Source organism: Muntiacus reevesi, chromosome 19 (assembly GCF_963930625.1).
Source record: "Muntiacus reevesi chromosome 19, mMunRee1.1, whole genome shotgun sequence".
In the NCBI taxonomy this organism is placed as follows: Eukaryota; Metazoa; Chordata; class Mammalia; order Artiodactyla; family Cervidae; genus Muntiacus; species Muntiacus reevesi.
The window spans coordinates 34349836-34376954 of NC_089267.1; the positions used below are offsets into that span (position 1 = coordinate 34349836).

Below are 27119 nucleotides of genomic sequence, written 5' to 3' on the forward strand. Positions count from 1 at the left end.
AGCAAAAGATGGAATTTAAGGCAAGAAGGTTGTTGAGAGTGTAAGAAAGCTAGTTACGTACCTATTATGGTAACACAAGACAAATGCTTAGACAAATAAGTCCCAAATTTTCAGTGGCTAGTTTTCTCGCATCCAGGTTAACAGTCTAATGCAGACATTCTGTGTTGGCTACAACTTTCCCTATGGAGTAGCTCAGAGACCTAAGCTCCTTCCATCGTGTGACTCTGCCAACCCCTATAGCTGCAGAATCTTTCCTATCTGAGCAGGAGTAAGAAAGCAGGGAAAGCATGGATTCTTTTTAAAAGCCCATCAGGGAGGTGCCATAAAACGCTTCCTCATCCCACTGGTGAGAACTAGTCAAGTACCCACCTCTGGATGTAGGAAGGGCTAGAGGATGCAGCTCCTGCCAGCAGTGGCCTCCCAGTGACTTCTCTGCCCTAAAGTTGAGGAGCAGCTGTCCTCATTTCTCCCACCGCTGCTGCAGGAGCCTCTTCGTCTCTTCTTACAAATATGGCTGCTTCTCACAATTCTGTTCCAGGCCTCGTCTCTTCTCTGCACATTCTTCCCCAACGATATCATCATGGCTCTGATTGATTTTCAGCTACTTGCTGCTAACTCCCAGATCTTCACCTCCAGCTATTCACTCACAACTCAAAACCTTTCAGGACTCTCATAACTTTGGGATTAATGTGCATTGTAACTACAGTTATATGTTTACCCTTTTGCCTGCAGCTCCCTGCTTTTCCTGAAGAACTAGAGCCATGGATCAAAAATGATTTCTGAGCATGTAAAGTCATCACTATAATCAATTTCATTTTATTACCAGGGTTTTTAAAGCTGTGGGTCATGACCCATTATTGGGACTAGAATTAATTTGGGAAGTTACAACTAGTTTTTCAAGAATGAAACATGGAATAGAATGGAACAGAAATAGCCAAAGGCTTCCCCCCTCCCCCCAAAATAATAGTAAGTATTGCTTTAAGATTTTTTGTTTTGGGACTTCCCTGGTTGTCCAGTGGTTAAGACTCCATGCTTCTAATACAGTGGGTATGGGTTCAATCTCTGGTCTGGGAACTAAGTTTTTCACATGCCGTGTAGTGCAGCCAAAAAAAGAAAAAAATAATTAGAAAAAAACCTTTTGTTTTGGTGTTAGTGCATTGGGTCATAAAAAAATTTTATTTATTTATTTAGCATAAGTCATTGACATAATCGAATACCTACTGGATTATACCACTGTTTCTTCCAGAGCACCCCCAAACTGTAAGAAGAAGGATCAGGAATTCAGTTATTTGAGTTCAATCACAAGCTCCCATGCTTATTAGCTGTGTTTTATGGGACAATTTCTCTCCTTCGAAATTCTCTTGTCTGTAAAATGAGCATAAAAACAGTACCTCCTCATGGACCTATTGTGAAAGTTAAATGAATTAATACAGTTATTGCTGGACATGGGTGAGTACTTTCCACCTATTAACTATTCTTAAACAACGAAATATCTAAATACTCTATTAAGATACCAAATTGTGGAAGTAAACGAGGATATCCACATAGAGGCATACTATCTGCAATGTGGAAATAGACAAACGTATTAGATTGTTTCACCTTTTTCATGAGATGATGAGCATGGAAAATGAGAGTGCTGTCTGGAACCACAGCTAAAGGGAACAAGCCAGTCTGGCTGGAGAGGACTGGCCAGATGTGATGGTGGCTCTGGACCGGGACAAATGACAATTTTAAGGCCTAAAGGGATCAGTATCTCTATACTTGATCCATTCTCAGCACAAGATGAGAAATTCTAGACTGTAAACCAAGATTCATATCTTTCCTAAGGTCAGTTACCAGTTCTGGGTGGGCTTGTAATCAAGGTTGGCCAAGGAGACTGGCAAGAGGGACTTATACCCCAAGGTGCTTTCTATCATCTACTCAATGAGAAAAAGGAAGCCCATTACCCAAGTTGATGCCAGCTGCAGGAAGGGGCATCTCTGTGATGACAGAAAAAAGTGATCTAAGGAACCTAGTCTCTGACAAAGTGGCTGAGATGCTGAATCAACCAGCAGCTGTCCTATTCTAGACTCTCTGTTAGGAGGATAATAAATGTTTTTACTGTTTAAGCCATTTTGAGTGATGATTTCAATTATATTCAGCCCAAGTATCTAACTGATTCAGTGTCTGGTTCTATTTTGTAGATTTTTTCAACACTATAATTTATAGAATAATACTGTACCATGAAATGCAAAGTATTACACACAACTTCAGCAATCAGTGTTATGGGCCACAGAATACAAACAATCACAAGTGCTAACATTTGGAGTTTCGAGTTCTTTTGAGATTTTCATTAACCCTTCCATGACAAAAGTTGCTACTAACTAACAGACTGTTTAATTCATTGCAGCTCATTTAGATTTTTCTGTTTTTTGGTGGATTTGATGCACTTTCAAAAGTCTGGATAATTTCAGAATTTAAACTGCTGGAAGCCACGTGCCACCCTTCTGTGTAACTGCTTCTTTGGGTGCCTGTGGGAAACTCTGTCATGGAAATTCCATATCCGCTGTAGAAAGACTTAAGTTCATGAAACTTAATGTCTGTGAGGACATAAGGACTTTCTGCCCTCTCGATGGCCCCTGACCTTATTGTACTTCCTCTGACTATCTTGAAAGTGTCAAAAGCTTACAGCTACTGCAGATAGTAAAAGACCAGGACAGGCATGTGGAGCATCTTCCTAAGCTGTTCATTGCTCTCCCAACTCTTCTTCAGGCTGCTGCCTGACATCATCCTCTAAATGTACTGGCAGAAATGGAAGATGCATCTAAGGAGTGAGCGGCCTGGGAACTCCTGAAATCCCCTTAACTGCCACATGTCAAAGCCTTTCACACGTGACGGAGGATGGGAGACAGGTTTCAGCTCCTGCACCTGCCGCTGCAGGTGAGTGTGTACCAGAGGGGAAGAGTGGTTGGAACAGTAACAAAGCAGTTTTTGAAGCAGAGGTCACACTGTCTCTACACTGGTAGGGAAGTTTGGATGACAAGTAGTAGCAATACCCATCTGCAGCCCTGCAATTCCTCTCCTTGTCTCTGTCACTCGAAGCAGCCCATCCGGAAACAGTCCACCAAAGCACAAGCAGACTCACTAGAATGACAAACTCCTTCTTACAAATTCCTCCTGTGGTGTTTGTTGGTTTGTTTTTGTTTTTGCTATTAGAAGGAACTGAAGAGTTTTGGCTGCTGACCACTGGACTCTACTTACCCATTAATTATCAATCCATTATACTCCACTCCTGACTCATTGCCTTGAATTTAGCATCCACAGAGTAACTTCCCTTGGAGAAGAGTGACCAGGACAGGATGGGTTCTGGGATTCCCTCAAGAGCACCTCTGAATTCCCATCACTTCAAGGTCCAGAGGGTCTGATTCCCTACCAGTCCCAAAGGCTAGTTCCAAATTCCTATGTGTGATGCTTCTTGCAGGAAAAACTGTTACTTATGTTATAGCAGACCAATGGCTTTGGGTACTGTTAATAACAGTTTCAGTCCCTACATATGAAGCCATCATTATATTTGAGTTTACTGCCTTCATTTTAGGAGACTTAATGGAATTGCTTATACAAAGACAAAGCTTAAAACCATCCATTGTTTTCAGAATAGTTTGAGGTCACCTGAAATCTGTGACAGAGGCTAAACATAGGATTTAAGGATAGTAGAAAATAATAAACACTGTATAATTAGTCAGATCCTTCCCTCAAAACAGAACAAAACAAACAAAAAAAAGGTGAGAGAGAGATGGACAGTTTTCATTAGAAGGAGAAAGGAAATCTAGGTTGGGGGTCTCTTATGGGATGATTTAATATGGAAGAACAAATTACCAGCAGTGCTTTTTTAGGCCACAGCATTTGTAGCTATTTGTATGGAGCAAATCATCTATATACAGTTAAAGGAAATAGACTGTATGCACAGTTGGGAGTAAGCTGTCCTAGGTATTTGTTGTTGTTCAGACACTAAGTCGTGTCCAACTCTTTGCAACCCATGGACTGCAGCACACCAGGCTTACCTGTCCTTCACTATCTCCCAGCGTTTGCTCAAACTCATGTCCATTGTGTCAATGATGCCATCCAACCATCTCATCCTCTGTCTCCCCCTTCTCCTCCTGCCCTCAATCTTTCCAAGCATCAGGGAAAAGCATCATTTCCAGTAAGTCTTCACATCAGCAGGTGGCCAAAGTATTGGAGCTTCAGTATCAGTCCTTCCAATGAATGTTCAGGGTTGATTTTCTTTAGAATTGACTGGTTTGATCTCCTTGCAGTCCAAAGGACTCTCAAGAGTCTTCTCCAGCACCACAGTTCAAAAGCATCAATTCTTCGGCGCTCAATCTTCTTTATGCTCCAACTCTCATATCACTACATGACTACTGGAAAAACCATAGCTTTGATTAAACAGACCTTTATCGTCAAAGTTATGTCTGCTTTTTAATATGCTGTCTAGGTTGGGCATAGCTTTCTTCCCAAGGAGCAAGCATGTTTTAATTGCATGGCTGCAGTCACTGTCCGCAGTGATTTTGGAGCCCAAGAAAGTAAAATCTGTCACTGCTTCCACGTTTTCCCCCTCTATTTGCCATGAAGTGATAGGACTGGATGTCATCATCTTCATTTTTTGAATGATGAGTTTTAAGCCAGCTTTTCCACTCTCCTCTTTCAATCTCATCAAGAGGCTCTTTGGCTCCTCTTCATTTTCTGCCATTAGAGTGGTATATCTGAGGTTGTTTATATTTCTGCTGGAAATCTTGATTCCAGCTTGCTTGTAAGTCATCTAGTCTGGCATTTCGCATTATGTACTCTGCATATAAGTTAAATAAGCAGGGTGACAATATAAAGCCTTGACAAACTCCTTTCTCAATTTTGAACCAATCTGTTATTCCATGTCTGGTTCTAATTGTTGCTTCCTGACATGTGCACAGATGTCTCAGGAGACAGGCAAGGTGGTCTGGTATTCCCATCCCTTTAGGAATTTTCCATAGTTTGCTGTGACCCACACAGTCAAAAGCTTTAGCATAGTCAATGAAGCAGAAGTAGATGTTTTTCTGGAATTCTCTTGCTTTCTCTATCATCCAGTGTATGTTGGCAATTTAATCTCTGGTTTTTCTGCCTTGCCTAAATCCAGCTTGTACATCTGGAAGTTCTCGATTCATGTACTGTCAAAGCCTAGCTTGAAGGATTTTGAGCATGACCTTGCTAGCAATTGTGAAATGAGTGCAATTGTGTGGTAGTTTGAACATTCTTTGGCATTGCCCTTCTTTGGGATTGGAATGAAAACTTAACTTTTCCAGTCCTGTGGGCACTGCTGGGTTTTCCAAATTTGCTGGTATATTGAGTGCAGCACTTCAACAGCATCATTTTTTAGGATTTGAAATAGCCCAGCTGGAACTCCATCACCTCCACTAGCTTTGTTTGTAGTAATACTTCATAAGGTCCACTTGATTTCCCACTCCAGGATTTCTGACTCTAGGTGAGTGACCACACCATCATGGTTATCCAAGTCATTAATATCTTTTTTGTATAGTTCTTCTGTGTATTCTTGCTACCTCTTCTTCTTAATCTCTTCTGTTTCTGTGAGGTCCTTGCCATTTCTCTCCTTTATTGTGCCCATCATTGCATGAAATGTTCCCTTGGTACCTCTGATTTTCTTGAAGAGATCTCTAGTCTTTCCCATTCTACTGTCTGCTCTATTTCTTTGCATTGTTCACACAAGGCTTTCTTATCGCTCCTTGCTATTCTCTGGAACTCTGCATTCAGCTGGGTATATCTTTCCCTTTCTCTCTTGCCTTTCACTTCTCTGCTTTTCTCAGCTATTTGTAAGCCCTCCTCAGACAACCACTTTGCATTCTTGGATTTCTTTTTCTTGGGGATGGTTTCGGTCACTGCCTCCTGTACGTGACAAACCTCCATCCATAGTTCTTCAGACACTCTGTCTACCAGATCTAATCCCTTGAATCTATTCACTGGTATAGTGTTCTGGGTACAGTATGTGGCTGATGCTACAGCCTCTTCTCACTGGGCACTCAAGGACCTGTTACTGAAAGCTCGGCCTCTGTACACCGGTGCCAAGTCAAATCCTGGAGACGGGAGTTTTGAGTGAAGCAGAAAAGGATAGTTTTATTGGTCTGGAGTTAAAGGGAGACACATCAGGCTTCTTCTGCCTTGAAGGGCTATGTGTCCCAAAATTAAATGAGGGTTTTTATAACAGTGGGCCAAAGGTTGGGTCTCTGGCAAGATTAGGGTGTGGGCAGGGCTTGCCTGCCCTTAATCTGTACCAAACAGTCTCCAAATCTTGAAGAGCTTCTTTGCTCCATTTAACCTTGTCTCAGGTAGTTTCTTGGCTGCTCCTCCCTTGATTAGCAACTGTTTGAATCTACCTCTTGGAACTCAGGAAGGCCATCATGGCTGGGGTCTTGCCTACAAGAAATGGGGCCAGAACAGCCTCCATGCCTGGGAACCCACAGAGCCCCACTCAGTTTCAGGCCCAATTGCAGGAATAGTAGAAACAGCAGCAAAGGGGCTGCTTCACCAGCTATCAGACTTCTTCATTTCCTATGGTAGCTTCGGCCCTTCTGGATGAAGCACCCTCAGTATTCTTAAATTCAACACAATGGGCATCCTGGAAAGATCAAACGATAAGGGGAATAGGAGTCCCTTAAAAGCATCATTCTTATCCCACAGCCATGAATTGAAACATGTTCCTATTACAAGCAAGAGTAACAGGTATATACGTTTCAGTACGTGCTTCTTTTCCACTTAAAAGATATAACTGGCGAACAACAAACTGCATATGTTTGAAGTACACAATCTGATGAATTTCAACCAGTGAAAATCATCATAATCAAAATGAGAAACCTATCCATCACTTCCAAAAGTCTCCTTTTGCCCTTTTGTAATCCTCCCCTGTTTTCTGCTCCTCCCCAATGCTTCTTTCATCTCCAGGCAACCACTGATCTGCTTTCTGTTACTATAGATCAGTGTGCATTTTCTAGAATTTTATATACTTGGAATTATACACTATGCATTTATTTTTGTCTGGCTTCTTTCACTCATGGTAATGATTTTGCAATTCATTCATGGTGCTTCATAGTGATGGACTGGAGAAGGAAATGGCAACCCACTCCAGTACTCTTGCCTGGAAAATCCCATGGACAGAGGAGCCTGGTAGGCTACAGTCCATGGGGTCGCAAATATATCAATAGTTCATTACTTTTTAACACTGAATAGTATTCCTTTGCATAGATGCCCTACAATTTGTTTATCCATTTGCTTGTTAATGGACACTTACGTTGTTTCAAGTTTGGGGCTATTGAAAATGAAGCTGTTACTGTTTATAATAGCCAGGACATGGAAGCAACCTAGATGCCCATCAGCAGATGAATGGATAAGGAAGCTGTGGTACATATACACCATGGAATATTACTCAGCTGTTAAAAAGAATTCATTTGAATCAGTTCTAATGAGATGGATGAAACTGGAGCCCATTATACAGAGTGAAGTAAGCCAGAAAGATAAAGAACATTACAGTATACTAACACATATATATGGAATTTAGATAGATGGTAGCGATAACCCTATATGCAAAACAGAAAAAGAGACACAGAAGTACAGAACAGACTTTTGAACTCTGGGGGAGAACGTGAGGGTGGGATGTTTTGAAAGAACAGCATGTATATTATCTATGGTGAAACAGACCACCAGCCCAGGTGGGATGCATGAGTCAAGTGCTCGGGCCTGGTGCACTGGGAGGACCCTGAGGAGTCGGGTGGAGAGGGAGGTGGGAGGGGGGATTGGGATGGGGAATACGTGTAACTCTATGGCTGATTCATGTTAATGTATGACAAAACCCACTGAAAAAAAAAATACACTTAAAATATGTAACAAAAAAATAAAAAAGAAAAAAGAAAATGCATGACAGCAGCCAAAAAAAAAAAAAAGAAAATGAAGCTGTTATAAACATTCATGTACAAATCTTGGTATGAGCATATTCTTTCATTTCTTTTTGATAAATGTGTGCTTAGTTGCTCTTTGCGACCCCATAGACTGTAGCCCACCAGGCTCTTCTGTCCATGGGGATTCTCCAAGCAAGAATACTGGAGTCGGTTGCCACGCCCTCCTCCAGGGGATCATCCCAACCCAGGGATCAAACCCAGGTCTCCCACATTGCAGGTGGATTCTTTACTGTCTGAGCCACCGGGGAAGCCTGGTCTTTGATAAATATTTAGGTGTGGAATAGCTGGATAATATGATAGATAAGTTAATAAGTTAAAAAGTTTAACTTTTAAAAGAAACTGCCAAACTGTTTTCCAAAGTGACTGTATCATTTTATATTCTCACCACACCTTTTCAACATGGTACAGACAGTCTTTTTCATTTTGGCCATTCTAATGGGTGTGCAGTGGTAGCTCATTGTGATTTTGATGTATATTTCCTTAATGGTTAATGAGATTGAACATTTTCTTATGTTCTTGACATCTGTATATCTTTATAGGTGAAATGCCTGTTTAGATATTTTGCCCATTTGTAATATACATATGATACTCTCTAATTAAAAATAGACGTTTTGACTAAGTCACTGAGGCAGATTATTACTTCCTTCAGCTCCTCATCTTGACAACTACTAAATACCTTACAAATAGGATATTTGAAAAGTCTTAGTCCATTTGAAGAGTAGAACATAGAGACTAGAGTCTGACTCCAAAGGTTTCCACTGCCTTAGAAACCTCATAGCATGGAACTTAGATAGTCTTGGAGCAGAGGAGTGGAAGTAGTCAATTGTTAGAATGCCTAAATCCTAGGACCAGAGTATGAAGATGGCATCCAAAAGGAACTGAAGACTAAGGAGATTACAGTCAACCACTGCTTGTAAGTGGTTCTGGGATTGAGGGCAAGGTGGGGATCTTTTTTGGGGGGGCTGCATTCTCCTCGTTGCCTGCCGGGCTTACAGGAATGTACCACCTTTCACCTGGATATCTGTGCTGGATGGCAGCAAGAGTCACGAGAAAAGACAGGGCCGCCAACAAACCCACTGGATGTTAAGAACAGAGCTCCCCCGAGAATTCCCATCTTAAGAGCATCTCCAGGGGCTGACAATTAAACAGACAGGGCACAAAAAGTGGAAGGGATGTCACAGCTGGGGGTAAAAAGGGCTTCGACTGAGTAGGCATGGAGGTGTGGCCTGGTGCGGCAGCCAGCATTTTCCAAAAATGGCAGCCGACACTTTCAATCCCGAGTGTTCCCTTTAATGTGGCCCTGACATCCCACCCATCAAGCAGTGAGCTCTATATCCCCTTGCCTTGAATTGGGGTGCACTTTTGTAACCACTTCATCCAAGAAAGTGCCGTAGAAGTGAAGTTATATGACTTGTGATGCACAATCACCAAAAATGTCATGTTCTTTGACTTTGTTATCCTAGCATATTCATTCATAGAACTCAGCCACTATGCTCTAAGTAACACTAAGCAACCCCAGGGAGAGTCTCAAAGTATCTCCCCTCAACTAACTTACTATTTACAAGAGGAAAAATAAAAAACTACACGATGGAGAAACCTGTGGACACCATCTTAACCTAGTGATCAAAGTATCATGACCAATGATGAGGAAAATGGGCATCGTGTGTCTCCTAAGGCAATGGACTAAGGACACATCACTGCAGTGGCATTTCTGTAAAAACTTCAATCTAATAGTGAGAAATATCAGATAAACACAAGGAGAAAGGCATTCTACAAATTAGTTGGTCTGTACACCTCAAAAAATGGGAAAATCAAGAAACACAATGAAAGGCCGAGGAACTCTTACAGATTAGAGGGGACTGAAGAGACATCACAGCTACACTCAACACACGATCTTGGATTAGCTCTTAAACTGGGTGGGGAGGGGGAAATAGTCATAAAGATATTATTGGGAAAGTTGTGGAAATATTAACATAGACTCTGGGTTAGATAATGGTATCATACAAATATTAAATCTCCTAATTCTTACAAATCTACTCTGATCATATTAGGGAATATCTTAGTTCTCAGGAAATCATACTGAAATGTTTTTAACCTACTTTTAAATGTTTCAGGAAGGAAAAGTGTATGTGAATAACTGGCAAACATGGCAAGCAGTGCACAGAACTCTCTAGTCCTATCCTTGCAACTTATTATGGAAGTTAAAAATTATGTCAAAGTAAATAGCTCTCCCTAAGCCCCTAAAAGAAAAGGAGGTAAGTTTTCATGGGATAGGGCTGGCTTGGGCACCAGCAACACTTGCTCCTAAAGATCCTCTGAACCCAGCGATGCTCATGGGATGGCTGTACTTTGGCTGATCTTTGGAAAACAGGAATACAGTACAGAGGGATGTCATGGATTCTAGACAGGGGCTTGGACCGGCAAGTGCTGCTTTGTAGCAGAGGGTGGCCAGGCCATGCAAACTCTTCTGTGACACCTTGTGGCAACAAAGAGCTACTGCAGACGTCACTGCTGTCTATTTGCCAGGAATCATCTTTGAACTTGGTCATCTCTCAGAGTTCTTGGACAATCTGGGAGGAAAAACATTAAGAGGGGAAACTATGCTTCCTGTTAAATACGGTATGTGAGTTTTCAAACTACAAAGTGTAAGAATAAGAGATGCAACAGCATTTGTATCCTGAGCTTACAGAGTGATGCCAAGCATTCTTCCTTAGCTTGATATGTTCCTGCACAACAATTGTGTCAAAAATGATACACATGTTATGAGAAGATGGTGAAAATACAACCAGATGAGTCTGCACAAAAGGAGAAAGTGCAACTGCCAAACAGAGTTATGTAACGGTCTTTTACGAATATATGTTCTTAAAAAGCTATGAGTAATTTATAGTTTGATAATTGAAACCATACTTTCATTGCACAGAAGCATTTAAAAGAATATCATAGAATAATACTTTGATATGTGAGAACATGCAAACTTTTTAGTTCAATACAAATTTTCAGTATTCTAAAACATTCATCATTCCTTAAAGTGCAGTATTCCTGCAAAGTTGGATGCTTAGATAGGCAGATGGAGACAGAGAGTGAAGTAGCTCAGTTGTGTCCGATTCTTTTGTGAACCCATGAACTGTAGTCTACCAGGCTCTTCCATCCATGGGACTTCCCAGGCAAGAACTGGAGTGGGTTGCCATTTCCTTCTTCAGGGGATCTTCCTGACCCAGGTATCGAACCCAGGTCTCCCCGCACTGCAGGCAGACTCTTTACCATCTGAGGCACCAGGGCAGAGGCTAGTGACAAATTATGTAAGCTTGAGAGCAGAAATTTTATGTTTTAAAATAATGGGCCAGATGATAGGAAATAAATGTATATATAGATATTTAAATAATTTTCTTCATGCATTATCAAGGCTGTTATGGTTTTAAGTGACAGAGATCCAAATCAACTTAGTTTAATCAAAAAAATGAGAATTTATTGGTCTACAATACTAGGGAGTCCAGAGGTAGTTGTAACTTTCAGGCATGGCTAGATACAGAGGTTCAAATCTTTCCTATCTATTGATATCTATCCATCCATTGTCCATTCATCCATCTCTCTAGCTATCTACCTGTCTATCAATCATCTATCATTTTCTAATTCCCTCTGTATTTCTCTCAGTTGCTCTTTGTACAAACAGCCTTCTCCTTAAGGCCAGGGAAGACATCCAAGAGTAGATAAAATAAGTCTCTCAATTTGCTTTATCAGCAATGTCTGGAGGAATGCTCTGGTCCAACTGGGATCATAAGCACATGCCTGGGACGGGAGAAGGGAGGCAAGGTGATTAACAACCCTTCCAGGATCGTGATCCAAGGTGGGGGGTCGGAGGGCAGAGTAGGATGTTATAAGGTGCAGTTCTCCTATAAGAACCAGAAGAAAGAAAGAAAAAGGTGGTAGGCAGACAAAAACCAGAGCTATAGTTTCCCCTATACTTCATAAAGCCATAGTTTTATAATTTCATTCTAACGACCCTAATCATAGACAACTATATATCAAAAGATTTTTAAGGTAAATGTTGGACAAAAACATAAAAATCCATTATAGATTTGAAGAAAGGTCTGTTTTGTGAGTCAAAACTTTTTTTAAAAATCTAAATAGAGGTTTGAGTAAACAAATATTATTCATGAAATGATTTTGCATTTATTTATACAGAAATTTACTGTATTATTAAGAAAATAAAGACAAATTTAAAACTGTATGCATTATAAAGCAATATATAAACACTCAGCTTCTTTTTGTTTTATAGTGTATGTTCTTACTTGCTTACAGAGATACAGATGCATTTAAAAATAGAGGAGTATATATGACAGAATGTAAGCAAGGGACATCTCAACTGGAAAGAGATGGATGATAGGTGATTTTTTAAAAATTCAGTCTATGTATATTTTTATCTTATAAAACTCAAATTCTATATAAAATTTTACACATAAACTGTGACTTGCAAGTAACCCAGTTAGTTTCATAATGGTGGCAACAGGAAGGCGTCAGCCCCACTACCTTACCTAGTTAACTTAGACTTAACGATTTGCAATAAGAAAACTTTGGCCAAAAGTCTCAGTGGCTTGCAAAGAGCTGCTGGAAAATAGGGCTTCCCTTGTGGCTCAGCTGGTAAAGAATCTGCCTGCTATGCAGGAGACTTGAGCTCAATCCTTGGGTTGGGAAGATCCCCTAGAGAACAGAAAGGCCACACACTCCAGTATTCGGTCCTGGAGAATTCCGTGGACTGTATAATCCAAGCAAGAAAATAGATACCAAGTATTGGTGATGTTTCCCAATGTGTGGATTTTGGGTCACCTATATCAGAATCGTTTTTGAGGAGTTTGCTAAAATGCAGGTTCCCTGGTCTTATTCCAGAGTTTCTGATTAAGAAGTTTAGGCAGTGGGCCAAAGAACTGGCATTTTCAGTAAATTTCTCAGGGGATTTTTATGCACACTGGAGCATGAGAACATCTGTTTCAGAGATCATAATGAACAGTGTACGAGGGAAGTGACTCCACTGCCAAGAGGGGACCACTGTGCATCCCATGGCCTTTATGTTCTCACTGTCATCAACAGCACAGTTCTTTTGTCTAATATTTCAACTAGGAACATTAATCAGAAAATTGAAAAGTTTCAATCAAAACATTCTTTGATTTGAAAAATAGAATAATTTTACTACATATAAGGCTCAACATTTTCTTCCCAGTAGGATACATTCCAAATTTTTAGGAATCAAAATTCATAAAATCTACAAAAATTCACATTATAGAAACCATTCTAGCATCATATCTATGTTGTTAGCAAGGTAGTATTGACAGTATAGATAGTACTGAAAGAAGTGGAAAAGGAAAGGAAAGAGGGAGGAAGAAGGAAAAGGGAAGGAAAGAAAAATTCATTAGAATTTTGCTAGGCACCAACTAAATACCAAGGCAAGCACTTTTATAATCAGAAAACTCCATCAGGATTGTTTTCCAGGGAGTTCCTTGGCGGTCCAGGGGTTAAGAGTCCATGCGTTCAGTGCAAGGTTCACAGGTTCCATCCTTTGTTGGGGAACTAAGACCCCACTGCCACAAGGCCAAAAAATATTTGTTTTCTAAATGATTTAAAATATAATTTTATTATACCAAAGTTGAATTTGCAGATTAACTTTTTAGGGGATCTACAATTTTTTCTTATTGCCTTAAAACGTTAGTAGAATGACAATTAAATGAAGAAATAAAAGGTGAACAATTAACCATTTCAACTCTACCTAATCAATGAGTGTACACAATAATGGAGTGGAAAGCAGTGAATAATAAAGGAAATAATGGAAAAGCTTTGTTTCATTGAATAAGATGAGTTAAGCTAAATTCTGATAAATGTTTATTATGAATATACTTAATAATTTTCCATTGGGAGTAGCAGAAATCTTTATTGGCTGCTATAAGTAGTTCTGAAGTATAGGGATAACAGAGACACTGCTGGCTTGATTCTAGACAGCCATGATTAAATAGGATGTAGCGTATTAAATAGGGTTATTTCTAAAGAAACAACATAAATACCTTGAGTTAAAAATACTTTATTGCTAAAAGGTGCTAACCATTACCTGAGCCTTCTGCAAGTCATAGTAGTAATATTAAAGATCACTGATCATAGACCATAATAATAAATATAACAATAAATAGTGAGCTTAAAATAGTGCAAGAAGTACCAAAATGTGTCAAAGAAACATGAAGTGAGCAAATGGTATCCGGGGGGGAAAAAAAAATAATGACAACAACCTTGCTTCATGCAGGGTTGCCACAAACTTTCAATTTGTAAAAAAAAAAAAAAACAGAAAAAACAGTATCTGCAGAGCACAGTAAAATGAGGTACACCTGTACTTGGAAATACCATGTAGATATTGATCTTGAGTTGCATGTAAAATATCTATAGGTTCACAGTATAAGAGAATATTTCTCACTGTTAACAATGTTTTGGTGTTATATGGTTATGAATTGGGAAGCATGAGATTTTATTCCTTCTTTCAAGCTTACAAATTAAGCTGTCACAGTTTCATGGGCTCTAACTGAAGTCAAGAGATTCCTGGATCAGAGACACAGTACTTTATTGCTCACAGAACAGCGAGCAGCATGAGCATCAACATACTTGCATCATTCCTCTTGCTCCCAAGCCCCACAGGGGAATAGGTAATGGACCCAGATGACGTCTGTACATAGAGTGGGTTGCTGCAAAAGAGGAATTCAAGACCGAGTCCAGGCTTCTTGAAGAAGCAGTGGCAAGCCAGTCTCCCCTACCCTGAGAGCAGGCAGTCACACGACAGTCATGTTATGGTGACCTTGACCTACGCAGTTGTCTGCGTGACCAGCTACAGAAGCTGCTCAGTCTCGGGAGATGGAGAAGCCTCGCAATCTGGTATGCTCAGCAAGACATGCAAGGACACTCAGGGTCAAGGCAGACCTGCCTCTTTCGACAGCCCACCCTACACGTTCTTGGCAGAACTGCAGTTTTCATCTGGATACATTCTGTTGACCACTCTGATTAATCTGACAAAGGTGTCATTCAATTTGTCTCATACGGCATGTAATTAAGGCACTGTCACCAACAGCCTGGTAGCAGAGTGAGGCCAATCTGTAGTGCTGACCCCAATCATGCCCCCCAGGTTCCTGAAATCCCATAAACCAGTGAAGTCTACCTTAGAAAGCCAGCAGCTTTCTCCTTACGGCTCCGATTTGACCTCGCTACTTGGTCTGAGGCATTAATCCAGGTGCTTCTGGATTAATCCCTTAGTTAATTAAGGGACAGTTCAGAATCTGCCATCTATGGCAATTCTCTAACAACTCTGGCCAGTGAGTTAAGACTACTTTCTAAGGCTCGGGCAGCATTGCTGATCGCTTTAGCTAAACTTAGGGATACATTTTTAACCACCTTTTCTAAGTAACTGACTCACATCATTGGGATTACCAATCACAGAGTGCACTAAATGAGTCAGTTATCCCTCTGGGAAGTCCTTCCAAGTAACTAAGGAAGGCCGTGTTTCCATCATCATCTGAGTCTCTTATGACTACCCCTGGGTACATATTATTGTGATCTTGGAAGTGGAAAAATTAATGTGTGGCTTCCATAGAAGAAGGACAGTTCTGGGTGTGAACAGGGTGTCCCCTGAAAGGAAGTGTGGCTTACAATTGTTGGGGCTCCCCAGCAGAACCAACAGAAGTCTAAGAGCACAGATGGACAGTGCCTCCAGCATGGTGAGAAAGTTCCCACACCTGGAGGAAAGTTGTAACAATCCAGACCGTGCTCAGGCATCTGTCTTTAAATCCACTTTTCATCCTGAAAACCCCTCCTCGATTGCTCCTCATTAGCAGGCAATACAGCAGAGGGCCATTTAATTCCCAGGAAATTAGTAGCAAACATATCAATCAGTTTAACATACTGAGATATGAGAGAGGAAGAATTAAGATACAAATACAGAGTAATTAGGTGATACTAGCAGGCAGATTTCCTTAGAAACTGTGGGTATAGAATGTTACTAGAAAATCTGCACAAGTAGATGGAGTGCATCAAAGTAATACTATGTTTTGAGGGTTATGGGCAAAGTCATACTCAACAAGCTAACAGAGCTGACTCAAAAGGTTTCATGTAACTGAATCATTTAGTAGATAAGCTATAACTCAAAAACATATTTTTAATGAATATGAGTGATTTTAAATTTTATTACACAGTTCAAATAGCATCCATTGTTTTGGTACTAATATTTAGATTTATGAGTTATAGTTTATACTACTATGTAAAAATAGGCACCAAGCTTACAAGCTTATTCAGAGATCAGAATACAGCCTGAGGCTGTTTCAGTTTGTGACAACACCCTACTGTTAAGTCACCATACATTGCCTTCTGTATTATCTTATGGAATTGCTATATAGACTTCAACACTAAGCAATCTAAATTTCCTTAGGGTAGAAACAAGCTTATATGAATAATTTTATAGCAACCGAAAATTAAACTATCTGCTGCAGTTAACAGCAGAGTTTAATTTTCAGTGTAAGTTGAGGCAATCAGTTTCTAGACAGTCATGTTTCTAAATAATCCATTTATGTTTAACAGATCATTCAACTGAAGAATCTCAAAATACCGAACATCTTCAAGACTGAAAAAAAAAAAATAAGCCCATTTAGACAGAGCAGGAAATAAATAAAAACAGTTTTAAAAAAGGAAAATCCTCATTTATGCATGCTGTGAATTATCCCTGCACTCAATTTGTTTCCTTCTACTGATTATCGTCTAAAACTCCCCTTTTTCTAAAGGTGAACAGGTTTGAGAGAGAGGAGTTGGAATATGGAAATGAACTTGTCAATAGGTTTCAATGACCTGATTCCAGATTTAGCTTTAACAAGCTAAAGTTCACTATGGATGTTTAGGCACATAATTGTCATGGCCATAATTATTGGTAGACCAAACTCCTTCTCCAATACCAGTTTCTAGGGGCAAAATAATTTGCTCTGTTGATTTAAAATTATTAAATAATAGGGTGGAGCTCAAGATGGCAGAATAGAAAGACATGAAGCTCACCTCCTCCCACAAATACATCAAAATTCTGTGGAATAATTCTCATATAATACCTACTGGATGTGTGCCATGTGCTCAGTTATGTCCAACCCTTTGCAACTCTGTCCATGGAATTTTCCAGGCAGGAATACTGGAGCAGTTTGTCATCTCTTCCTCCAGGGCATATTTCCTGGCCCAGAAATCAAGCCCATGTCTCTTGTGTCTCCTGCACTGCAAGTGAATTCTTTACCCGCTGAGCTATTGGGGACGTCTCCTGGACTGCAATGAGATCAAACCAGTCAATCCTAAAGAAAATCAACCCTGAATATTCACTGGAAGAACTGATACTGAAGCTAAAGCTCCAATACTTTGGCCACCTGATGCGAAAAGCTAACTCTTTCTCTTTGGAAAAGACCCTGATGCAGGGAAAGATTGAAGGTCAAAGGAGAAGGGGGTGGCAGAGGATGAGACGGTTAGAGAACATCACTGACTAAATGGACATGAATTTGAGCAAACTCTAGAAGATAAGGAAGTTCAGAGGAGCCTTGTGGGCTACAGTCCACGTGGTCACAAAGAGTCAGAGACTGAACAACAGCAATACCTACTAAATGATGGCAAATCTCATGCAACCAAAATCACTGGGTTGAGAGATCCAACCCAATGCAAGAAAGATCATTACATAACCAGGAAGGATGAAAGGAAAAAAAAAAACAATCAGGATGGACCTGCACCCCTGGGAGGGAGCTATGAAAGAAGCAAGGTTCTGTCATTCTGAAACCCTCGTCACCAGACTGAAAAGTAGCCTCAGAGGCTTAGAGGAGAGCACTGCAGCTGGACTGTAGCAGGCAAAACAGACAGACACCAGCACACAGGGTCCTGGCCACTTCCTACACTCCTCAGCCCAAGAGCACGTCTGCTAGTGTGCATGGGAGCTGGATGCTAAAACTCAGGCTTCAGGGGACAGACCCAGGAAAAGACTGGGGTTGGCTGTGTGGAGGCAGACTGAAGGGGCTGGAGCATGGTCCAAGCTGCAACTGGGAGATGTAAGCAGGACCCAGCCCAGGTCTGCTGTAGGAGCCCCACTAATTGGAAGAATTAATATTGAAAAAATGGCCATACTACCCAAAGCAATCTACAGATTTAATGAGATCTCTATCAACTTACCAATGACATTTTTCACAGAGCTAGAAAAAAGAACCCTAAAATTTATATGGAACCATTTAAAAAATACAAAAACAAACAGAATTGCCAAAGCAATCCTGAAGAAAAAGAATAAAGCTGGAGGCATAACCTTCCCAAACTTCAGACATTCTACAAAGCTACAGTTATCAAAACAGCATGGTATTGGCACAAAAACAGACATATGTATATCAATGGAACAGAACAGAGAGCCCAAAATAAACCCACATACTTGTGGTCAATAATCTTCAACAAAGGTGGCAAGAATATACACAACAGAGAAAATACTCTCTTCAGCAAGTGGTGTTGGGAAAGCTGGACAGCCACACATAAATTAATGAAGTTAGAACACTGCCTCAAACCACACACAAAAGTAAACTCAAAATGGCTTAAAGATTTAAATATAAGACATAACACTATAAAACTCTTAGAAGAGTACACAGGCAAAATATTCTCTGATATGAACTGTAGCAATATTTTCTTAGGTCAGTCTCCCAAGGTAATAGAAATAAAAGCAAAAATAAACAAATGGGACCTAATTAAACTTATATGCTTTTGCACAGCAAAGGAAATGAAATGAAAAGACAACACACAGACTGGGAGAAAATATTTGCAAAGGCTGCAACCAACAAGGGCTTAATTTCCAAGATATACAAACAGCTCATACAACTCACTAACAACAACAAAAAAAACCAAACAATCAAAAAATAGGCAGAAGACCTAAATAAACATTTCTCTGAAGACATACAGATGGCCAATAGGCACATGGAAAGATGCTCAACATTGTTAACTACTAGAAAATTGCAAATGAAAACTAAAATGAGGTATCACCTCACACTGGTCAGAATGGCCATCATTAAAAAGTCTACAAATAACAAATGCTGGAGAGAGTGTGGAGAAAACAGAATCCTCCCACACTGTTGGTGGGAATGTAAATTGGTGCAGCCACTGTGGAAAACAGTATGAATTCCTTAAAAAAACTAAAAATAGACTTGCCATATGATCCAGCAAGCCCACTCCTGGGCATGTATCTGGAAATACCATAATTCGAAAAGATACATGTACCCCAATATTCACTGCAGCAATATTTACAATAGCCAAGACATGGAAGCAACCTAAATGCCCATCAACAGATGAATGGATAAAGAGATGTGCTACATACACACACACACACACACACACACACACACACACACACACACCACACAATGGAGTATTTCTGAGACATAAGAAAGTGAAATAATGCTACTTGCAGCAATATGGATGAATGTAGAGATGATCATACTAAGTGAAATAAACCTAAAGAAGACAAATACTATATATCACTTATATGTGGAATCTAAAATATGATACCAATGAACTTATTTACAAAACAGAAACATATTCACAGACATAGAATACAAACTTACTGTTACGAAAGGGGAAAGAAGATGGGACAGGGATAAATTGGGAGTTTGGAGTTAGCAGATACAAATTACTATATATAAAATAGATAAACAACAAAGTCCTACTGTATAGCATAGGGAACTATATTTAATATCTTAAACAGCCTAAATGAAAAGGAAAATAAAAAGTATACATATATAAACTTTAAAAGTATATACATATATATGTGTATACACTTTGCTGTACACCAGAAACTAACACATTGTCAATCAACTATACATCAGTTAAACATTAAAAATAAATAAAATTATTAAAAAATAGTTAATATAACAAGTTCCTAGGCCAATCAAAATATGTAAATATATGTCCAGGCTCTTTTCACATGTTAGGTTCCATGGATGCCAACAATAATAATTATTACTAGTATTATGACAATAATCCTAATACTCCCTTGTATTCACATAGTTCTTCATTGTTTAAAAACTATTCTGGGGACTTACCTAGTGGTCCAGTGATTAAGAATCTGCCTTGTGTGCAGGGCAAGTGCATGGGACACAGGTTCAATCTCTGGTCGGGAAATGAAGATCCCACATGCCATGGAGCAACTAAGCCCAAACACCACGACTACTGAGCCTGAGCACCATGACTACTGAGTCTGTGTGTTACAACTAAGACCCAAGGCAGCCAAATAAACAAATATTTTTAAAAAAATCTATTCTGTATTAATTTTCTTATTTGAGGTACTCTATATTCATATGAGGAATTACCCTCCAAGTAATACTGCCCCATTTTACAGATGAGGCAATTCAGACAATTGAATGACTTATGCATACAGATACACTTACCTGCAAGACACACACAGTCTCTCCTCTCATGACACTGTTCTAATGATAAGTTCAGAGAAGTGTAGACAACTGCAATATGGTGAGTGTTGAGCTAAAAGGGTATAAGTCACAACCACCAAGTGAGGGGTAGAAAAAACAGACTGGAGGTTCGGGAAGAAGTCAAGTCAAGGAAGTCTTCCAGAAGTAAACAAAGTCTCATTTCAGTTTCCACTCTCCTGGCTCTGAGAATATTCAGTTCAGTTCAGTTCAGTCGCTCAGTCATGTCCAACTCTTTGCAACCCCATGAATTGCAGCACGCCAGGCCTCCCTGACCATCACCAACCCCTGGAGATTACTCAAACTCATGTCCATTGAGTCGGCAATGCCAGCCAGCCATCTCATCCTCTGTCATCCCCTTCTCCTCCTGCCCCCAATCCCTCCCAGCATCAGGGTCTTTTCTGATGAGTCAATTCTTCGAATGAGGTGGCCAAAGTACTGGAGTCTCAGCTTCAGCATCAGTCCTTCCAATGAACACCCAGGACTGATCTCCCTTAGGATGGACTGGTTGGATCTCCTTGCAGTCTAAGGAACTCTCAAGAGTCTTCTCCAACACCACAGTTCAAAAGCATCAATTCTTCGGCGCTCAGCTTTCTTCACAGTCCAACTCTCACATCCATACATGACTACGGGAAAAACCATAGTTTTGACTAGATGGACCTTTGTTGGCAAAGTAATGTCTCTGCTTTTTAATATGCTATCTAGGTTGGTCATAACTTTCCTTCCAAAGTGTAAGTGTCTTTTAATTTCATGGCTGCAATCACCACCTGCAGTGATCTTGGAGCCCCAAAAAATAAAGTCAGCCACTGTTTCCACCGTTTCCCCATCTATTTCCCATGAAGTGATCGGACCAGATGCCATGATCTTAGTTTTCTGAATGTTGAGCTTTAAACCAACTTTTTCACTCTCCTCTTTCACTTTCATCAAGAGGCTCTTTAGTTCCTCTTCAATTTCTGCCATAAGGGTGGTGTCATCTGTATATCTGAGGTTATTGATATTTCTCCTGGCAATCTTGAGTCCAGCTTGTGCTTCTTCCAGCCCAGCGTTTCTCATGATGTACTCTGCATATAAGTTAAATATTAGTTTCTACTAAATTAACTTGTTTTGTTTTCAGAATATACCAAATTGATTTGGGGCTTGATAGCGTAAAAGCTGTAAAATAGTATCGTGTAATTTTTAACCTCTAAAGTCAAAGTTTCTCTGATTCTTGTACCAACTGTTTCCCTTACCTGGGTGCTTGCTAAAAGCATGGACTTAGGTAGAGGGGGATTGAGGCTACCTTGGATTTATTTTTTCTAAATTTCTTGGGGGTGAGGTCCAGGAAAATTGCTGCTTTAAGTATGAACTACCTGGAGATTTTGAAGTCAAATATTTAATAGCAAAATAAAAAGGATAATTTTGGTAATGGCTCCCAATGATTCCTGCTTCAATAAGGACTTTTTTTTGTTTTTGATAGCGATGGGAAAGAATGTGTATTCGGGGAAACCTACAAATGGTAAATGGGCTTCCCAGATGGCTCAATGGTAAAGAATTCGCCTGCTAATGTAGAAGACCAGAGTTCCAACCCTGGATCAGGAAGATTCTCCTTGAAAAGGAAATGGCAACCTACTCCAATCTTCTTGCCCAGAAAATCCCATGGACAGAGGAGCTGGGGGGCAGGGAGCACAGTTCACCGGGATTGGAAATAGTCAGACAGGGCTGAGTGACCGAGTCTGCACCTATAAACGGTTAATGGTTTATAGGGAATATGAGTTTTGGAAATAAGAATTTTACCTATGAACTGTCAGCATCCCCCACCCCCACCCCAGTCACCTACAAGGTGGGTGGCTTAGAGTAGGTAAAGGCTCCATGTTTGATGACTTGTTGAATACACGGGCAAAGGTATTTATAACTTCCCAAAGTTCTGAAAGTCCTTTCTCTGAACTTTATGCTGCAATCCTCCAGTGCCCAGCCAGCAGAAGCAGTCATAAGGGAGTAGCTAGGATGTGTGGACTTTGGAGAAAGGCTGAAATCAAACCCCAGAGCATCAACCGTGGAGAGAACCGAGTGCGTTTATCTCTCCATTTATAAAGAAGAACTAGAAACAATACTTACACCCCAGCTTACTCCCAGTTGTTGCGAGTCTCAATCGAGTTAACACATATCTATTATAGACACCAATGAAATACATCATAAATGCAAATACTTAGAACCCTAACATATAAATGCATGCCATAACTGCCTATTTAAAGTCAGGCAGTACTCTTTGCTCTTTAAAGTCTGCAATAGGTCCCCTTAACAGGGGGGACCTCCTCCGAGCGATTATCAGCAGAAAATGGAAAAAATAAATGAAATGTACGACGACCCAGTACAGGGATCGTGGGTTGCAGCTGGGCGGGTTCGAGAAGGTCGAAGGGGTGGGATAGTGGTCTCTCTGCGCCCGGCTCGGAGCACGTGGTCCGACCCGGCGAGAGCTTCGCGACAGAGGGGGAGGGGAGCAGCGTGGGACTTCGCGGAGGGGGTCCAGGCGGCCCGGGCTACGGTTGGGAAGGCGCCGACTGCGCAGGCTCAGGATAGGCGCAACCACTGCGCGAAGATCCGAAGGGGGGAGCGTTCACCCGGCTCCACGCTCCCTTTACCTACCTAATCGCTCCGTAAAGCGAAAGCCTGCTCTTTTTTAAAACAAATCCTTTTACGACCGTGTTGGGTAGCCGTCCTGTGCAAGTTGCTCACCATAAGAAAGCCTCTTTTCCCAAACTGAAGAAGCCTCTTGCCGCCTCCTCCCCCGTGGAATCGCAGTGGACGCGCCCCACCTCCCCTCAGCCTCCGGAGGTGGTTTGGCGGCCCCCTCCCCCTCCCCAGTGTCGCGAGTTGGCGCCGCTGCCGCCCCCTGGTCCGCGCTCTCGGCCCTTCGGCCGGGCGGTACCCAGCCCTCCCGGCACCCCCTTCCTCTCCTCCCTCCGGCCTGCCCTTCCCCACAGGACTGCCACCCTCAACCTTCGCCCCAGCCCTCTTCTCTCCCCGCCCGAGCCGCGGAGGCAGCAGTAGCAGCAGCAGCAAGAGGAGGAGCCGGAGGCGGCGGTGGCCCGGGAGCCCATGGCGTACAGTCAAGGAGGCGGCAAGAAGAAAGTCTGCTATTACTATGATGGTGAGACGCCGGGCAGACGAGAGGGTGGGCGGCCCAGGGCTGTGGCGCCGGGCCCGGAGCCGCATCGCCTCTGTGGCCGCCGTTGCGAGTGGTCGCGCCGGGTGCTGAGGGGTCAGGAGGAGGGACCAACGTTTGGCAGCATCTTAACCCATTCCCGACCCGACGCCGTCCGGCAGCCGCCGCGGGGAGCTAAGCGGACGCCCCACTTTTCCCTCCGGCCTCTCTCGCTCCGGCAGTGCGGTCCGCCGCCGGCCTACCCTGACTTGGTGCTGGTGTGAAGGGGACGGCCCTCCCTCGCGCCTGTCCCGCCGCTCGTGGGAGGGAGGTTTTGGGGGTCCCCTGCTCCGGCCGCCTGCACCCGATTTCTCCCCGCGGGCCCAAACAGCTTCCCCGGCCCAGACTGCACACAAAGCCCCACGGCCCCGAGAGCTCCGCCCCTCCAGCCCCCAGCCCTCCCCTCCCCGCCTCTCCCCTCCTCTGTGTCCCCGGCTGGCCCGAGCGTCTCCTTTTCTCTGCCGCCGGCCTCACCCCGGACCCCTCGACCGGGTTGGGTGCTGGAGAGGGGCCCCTGGGGGTGGGGGCCCACGTCCGCCTCGAGGCTTGTTCGCACCCCTGTTGTGCGTGGGCTTCATCCGTCTCCTTTGTTTGCCGGGTTCTCTGAGCGCCACTTTCTCAGCATTCAAATGAAAGGGCTTCACTTCCTCAATAAAAATGAGGGTTTTCGAGTTTGAGGTAGTCAGTCTTCACGGGAAATGCGACGGTGGTGGGGCGACGTGCTGTCGCTGATGCTGCTCGTGTTGTAGATCAGCCTCAATGGGTCCTGGCTTGCCTCTCTGAGAGGCGGTTACCACCCACTTCTTTGTTGCTCTTTGTTCAATCAGGAAATACACCCTGCTTTGGAGGTGTAGGACCGATAGCTTTGGCATCTGGCTTGCGAAAACTGTTTCTAGGTGGTGGGAGTCCTGGTGTTGGAAAACTTTGAGGAGTAGGGCAGAAAGTACTAAGTAATCAGATAAGCTTGAGCTCATTGGACAGTAAATTATAAAAATCAAATAATTTCGTTTTAGAGGTTCTGACTTCATTTGCAATTTGAGCAGTAAGTCTTTTTGAATCCCGTTTCCTGTGCTAGTCTAAATTACACTAAAAGAAGTGGTTACCTTTTTTATAGTTTGCACGAAGACGTTAACTTGGTAAATAGTTTATAGTTAGGTTACTCTCCAGAGAAGAAATTCTAAAATTTAACAAAGAAGCTAGGTTCAGGGACCTGAAAGTCCATCTGATTTGTGTGAAGTAATAAAAATTTTGGAAGCTGTTTCCTACATTCAGTGTATCATAAACCATAAAATCTTAGACTGATGGAAAGATCTTAAGAGGACTAGGTCAGAATAAATCTAGACTTTAATTTTAAAATGGCCATATCATGTCTCTTCAGTTAGCAACCATGAATAATTTTCATGCCTGTTTATATAAAATAACCACCTGTGTCATTTGTGGAAAAATCTAAAATCTTACAGAAGAAATCTAAGTATTAAATATCAGTAGCCATGTTTTTAAAGTATTCTTTGAGAAGACTGCATGTATATGTGATACAAATTGATTTGAAATGATGCCATCATGGAGGGGTGGAGATGGGAGTAGATTTTAATTTTAATGTAAATTACTGAAGTTTCTTAGAGTTAATTTTTTAAGAGTTCGTGCATATTTTGGGTCACTGGCCTTGACTTGGGTTCCATAACCAAATTGAAAAGTAAATAACCATGTGTGTAAGTTAATTTTTTAAATGATATTGTTTCCAAGGTTTAGAGATGTGTTAGCAGGGCTTGGGGTAGAGAAGAAAGGTTTTATAAGGTTAACTGGTGTAAGCCTCTTCCTGCAGCTGTTAGTCGCTGTTGACAGTGATAGGCTCTGATGAAGTGAGCTGCTTGAAACTTCTTCCCACCAGGCTTGAACTGCAGAACCAGAGGGTACACTCAAATAGCAGTTTTATCAACAGCTTTTATTAGGCCCATTTACAATGAGCCTCCATTGAGGGAATGGGAGCAAGTATTGATCCCCAGGGCAGGATGCAGACTTGATAGGAAGAGTAATCTTTGTGACTTAGTCAGTACTTTATAGTGGACCATTCAGCTGCTTCATCCGATGGCCAGCAGCAGGTGTATAATTGAGTGTTTAGATGTCTCTGGTTAGGTTATCTGTCTTTTGTGTATGGTTCTTCCTTGACCAATTTTTAGAACGGAATATGTAATTGCTTACATTGGGAATATGCTTTGGGTTCTTTTTGTGGGGGTGGGCTAATAAAATAATTTGCACAGGTTAGTAAATTGAATAAGTATTATTATGCTAATTCTTTGTAGGTGATAGTATGTTAAGCTGTGCATAGTTAATTCCAAAAGCATAGATTTTCATCACCAGAAAAACCCTATTTTGTCAGCTTATAAAGATAGTGATAGTAGTTTTGTTTTTTTCTTTTTTTAATTGTGAGGACAGAGTTTGTGCATCAGGGAACTGACTCTAAGATATACAAACATCCAGTATTCCTTGCAGGGGAAGTCCCGTGGACAGAGGAGCCTGGCAGGCTACAGTTCACGGGGTCCCTCGGACACCACTTGGCAGCTAAACAACATCAGTGTCAAAAGTAATAGTGTCGGTGTCAATAATCTATGAAACTAGAATAGTTGTTTTTAACTTGCTGTAAAGGAAATAGAAGTAAGAAAGATCAAGAGGGAAGCAGTGAGGTATAGCACATTCTGTAACCATAGGGATCCTACCTTTGCTTACTGGGAGCATTAGGCCTACTGTTGGTGACACAGAATGTCTAGCAAATGAAAGGGACTTCTAAAGACATATGTTCTTTTCTCTGTTCACATTACAGTCCTCAGTATCATACCGTTTAGATCACTGGAATGAGAGTTTCAAGGCATTGATGGATGAAATATCCTTAGACCTTTGAGGGAAAGTAAGAGAAGTTTTGGGGCTTCCCCACTGGCTCATGGGTAAAAAATCCACCTGCAATGCAGGAGCCGCAGGAGATGCAGGTTTGATCCCTGGGTGGGGAAGATCCCCTGGAGAAAGCAAAAGCAACCCACTCTAGTATTCTTGCCTGGAGAACCCCATGGATGGAGGAGGCTGGCAAGCTACAGTCCGTAGGGTCGCCAAGAGTTGGACATGACTGAAGCAACCGCACGCACAAGAGAAATTTTTACTTTTGCAGCTTTTGACTCATGAGTCGTTTCCTAAATCTTGATCATCTAGCATATACTGCAAGATTGTTGATAATCTATAAGAAGATCTAGTTATATCCCTTCTGGCTTTAAAATAATGTGATTTCTAGAAATTCCCTGATTGTCAAGTGGTCACGGTTTTGAGCTTTCCCTGCAAGGGGCGTGGGTTCAATCCCTGGTCAGGGAACTAAGATCTCACATGCCTCATGGCAAAAGAGAAAAAAATAAAATGATGTGATTTCTGTACTTAAATATAATTAGCAAGCCAAGCTGTGTTAGGCTCTGATTAAATACATACATCAGTAATACTTTGTCA

At 41.6% G+C, this 27119-nt stretch overlaps 1 protein-coding gene across 1 annotated transcript in view; it reads left to right on the plus strand.

The window, feature by feature from the left end:
- The first annotated feature begins 23292 nt into the window (after positions 1-23292).
- The window catches only part of HDAC2 (histone deacetylase 2), a 31877-nt gene continuing 28050 nt past the window's right edge, over positions 23293-27119 (plus strand). The window contains exon 1 of the mRNA XM_065911326.1: positions 23293-23582. Within this exon, the coding sequence (XP_065767398.1) occupies positions 23531-23582 (52 nt within the window). The 5' untranslated portion in view covers positions 23293-23530. The remainder of the gene's footprint in view (positions 23583-27119) is intronic.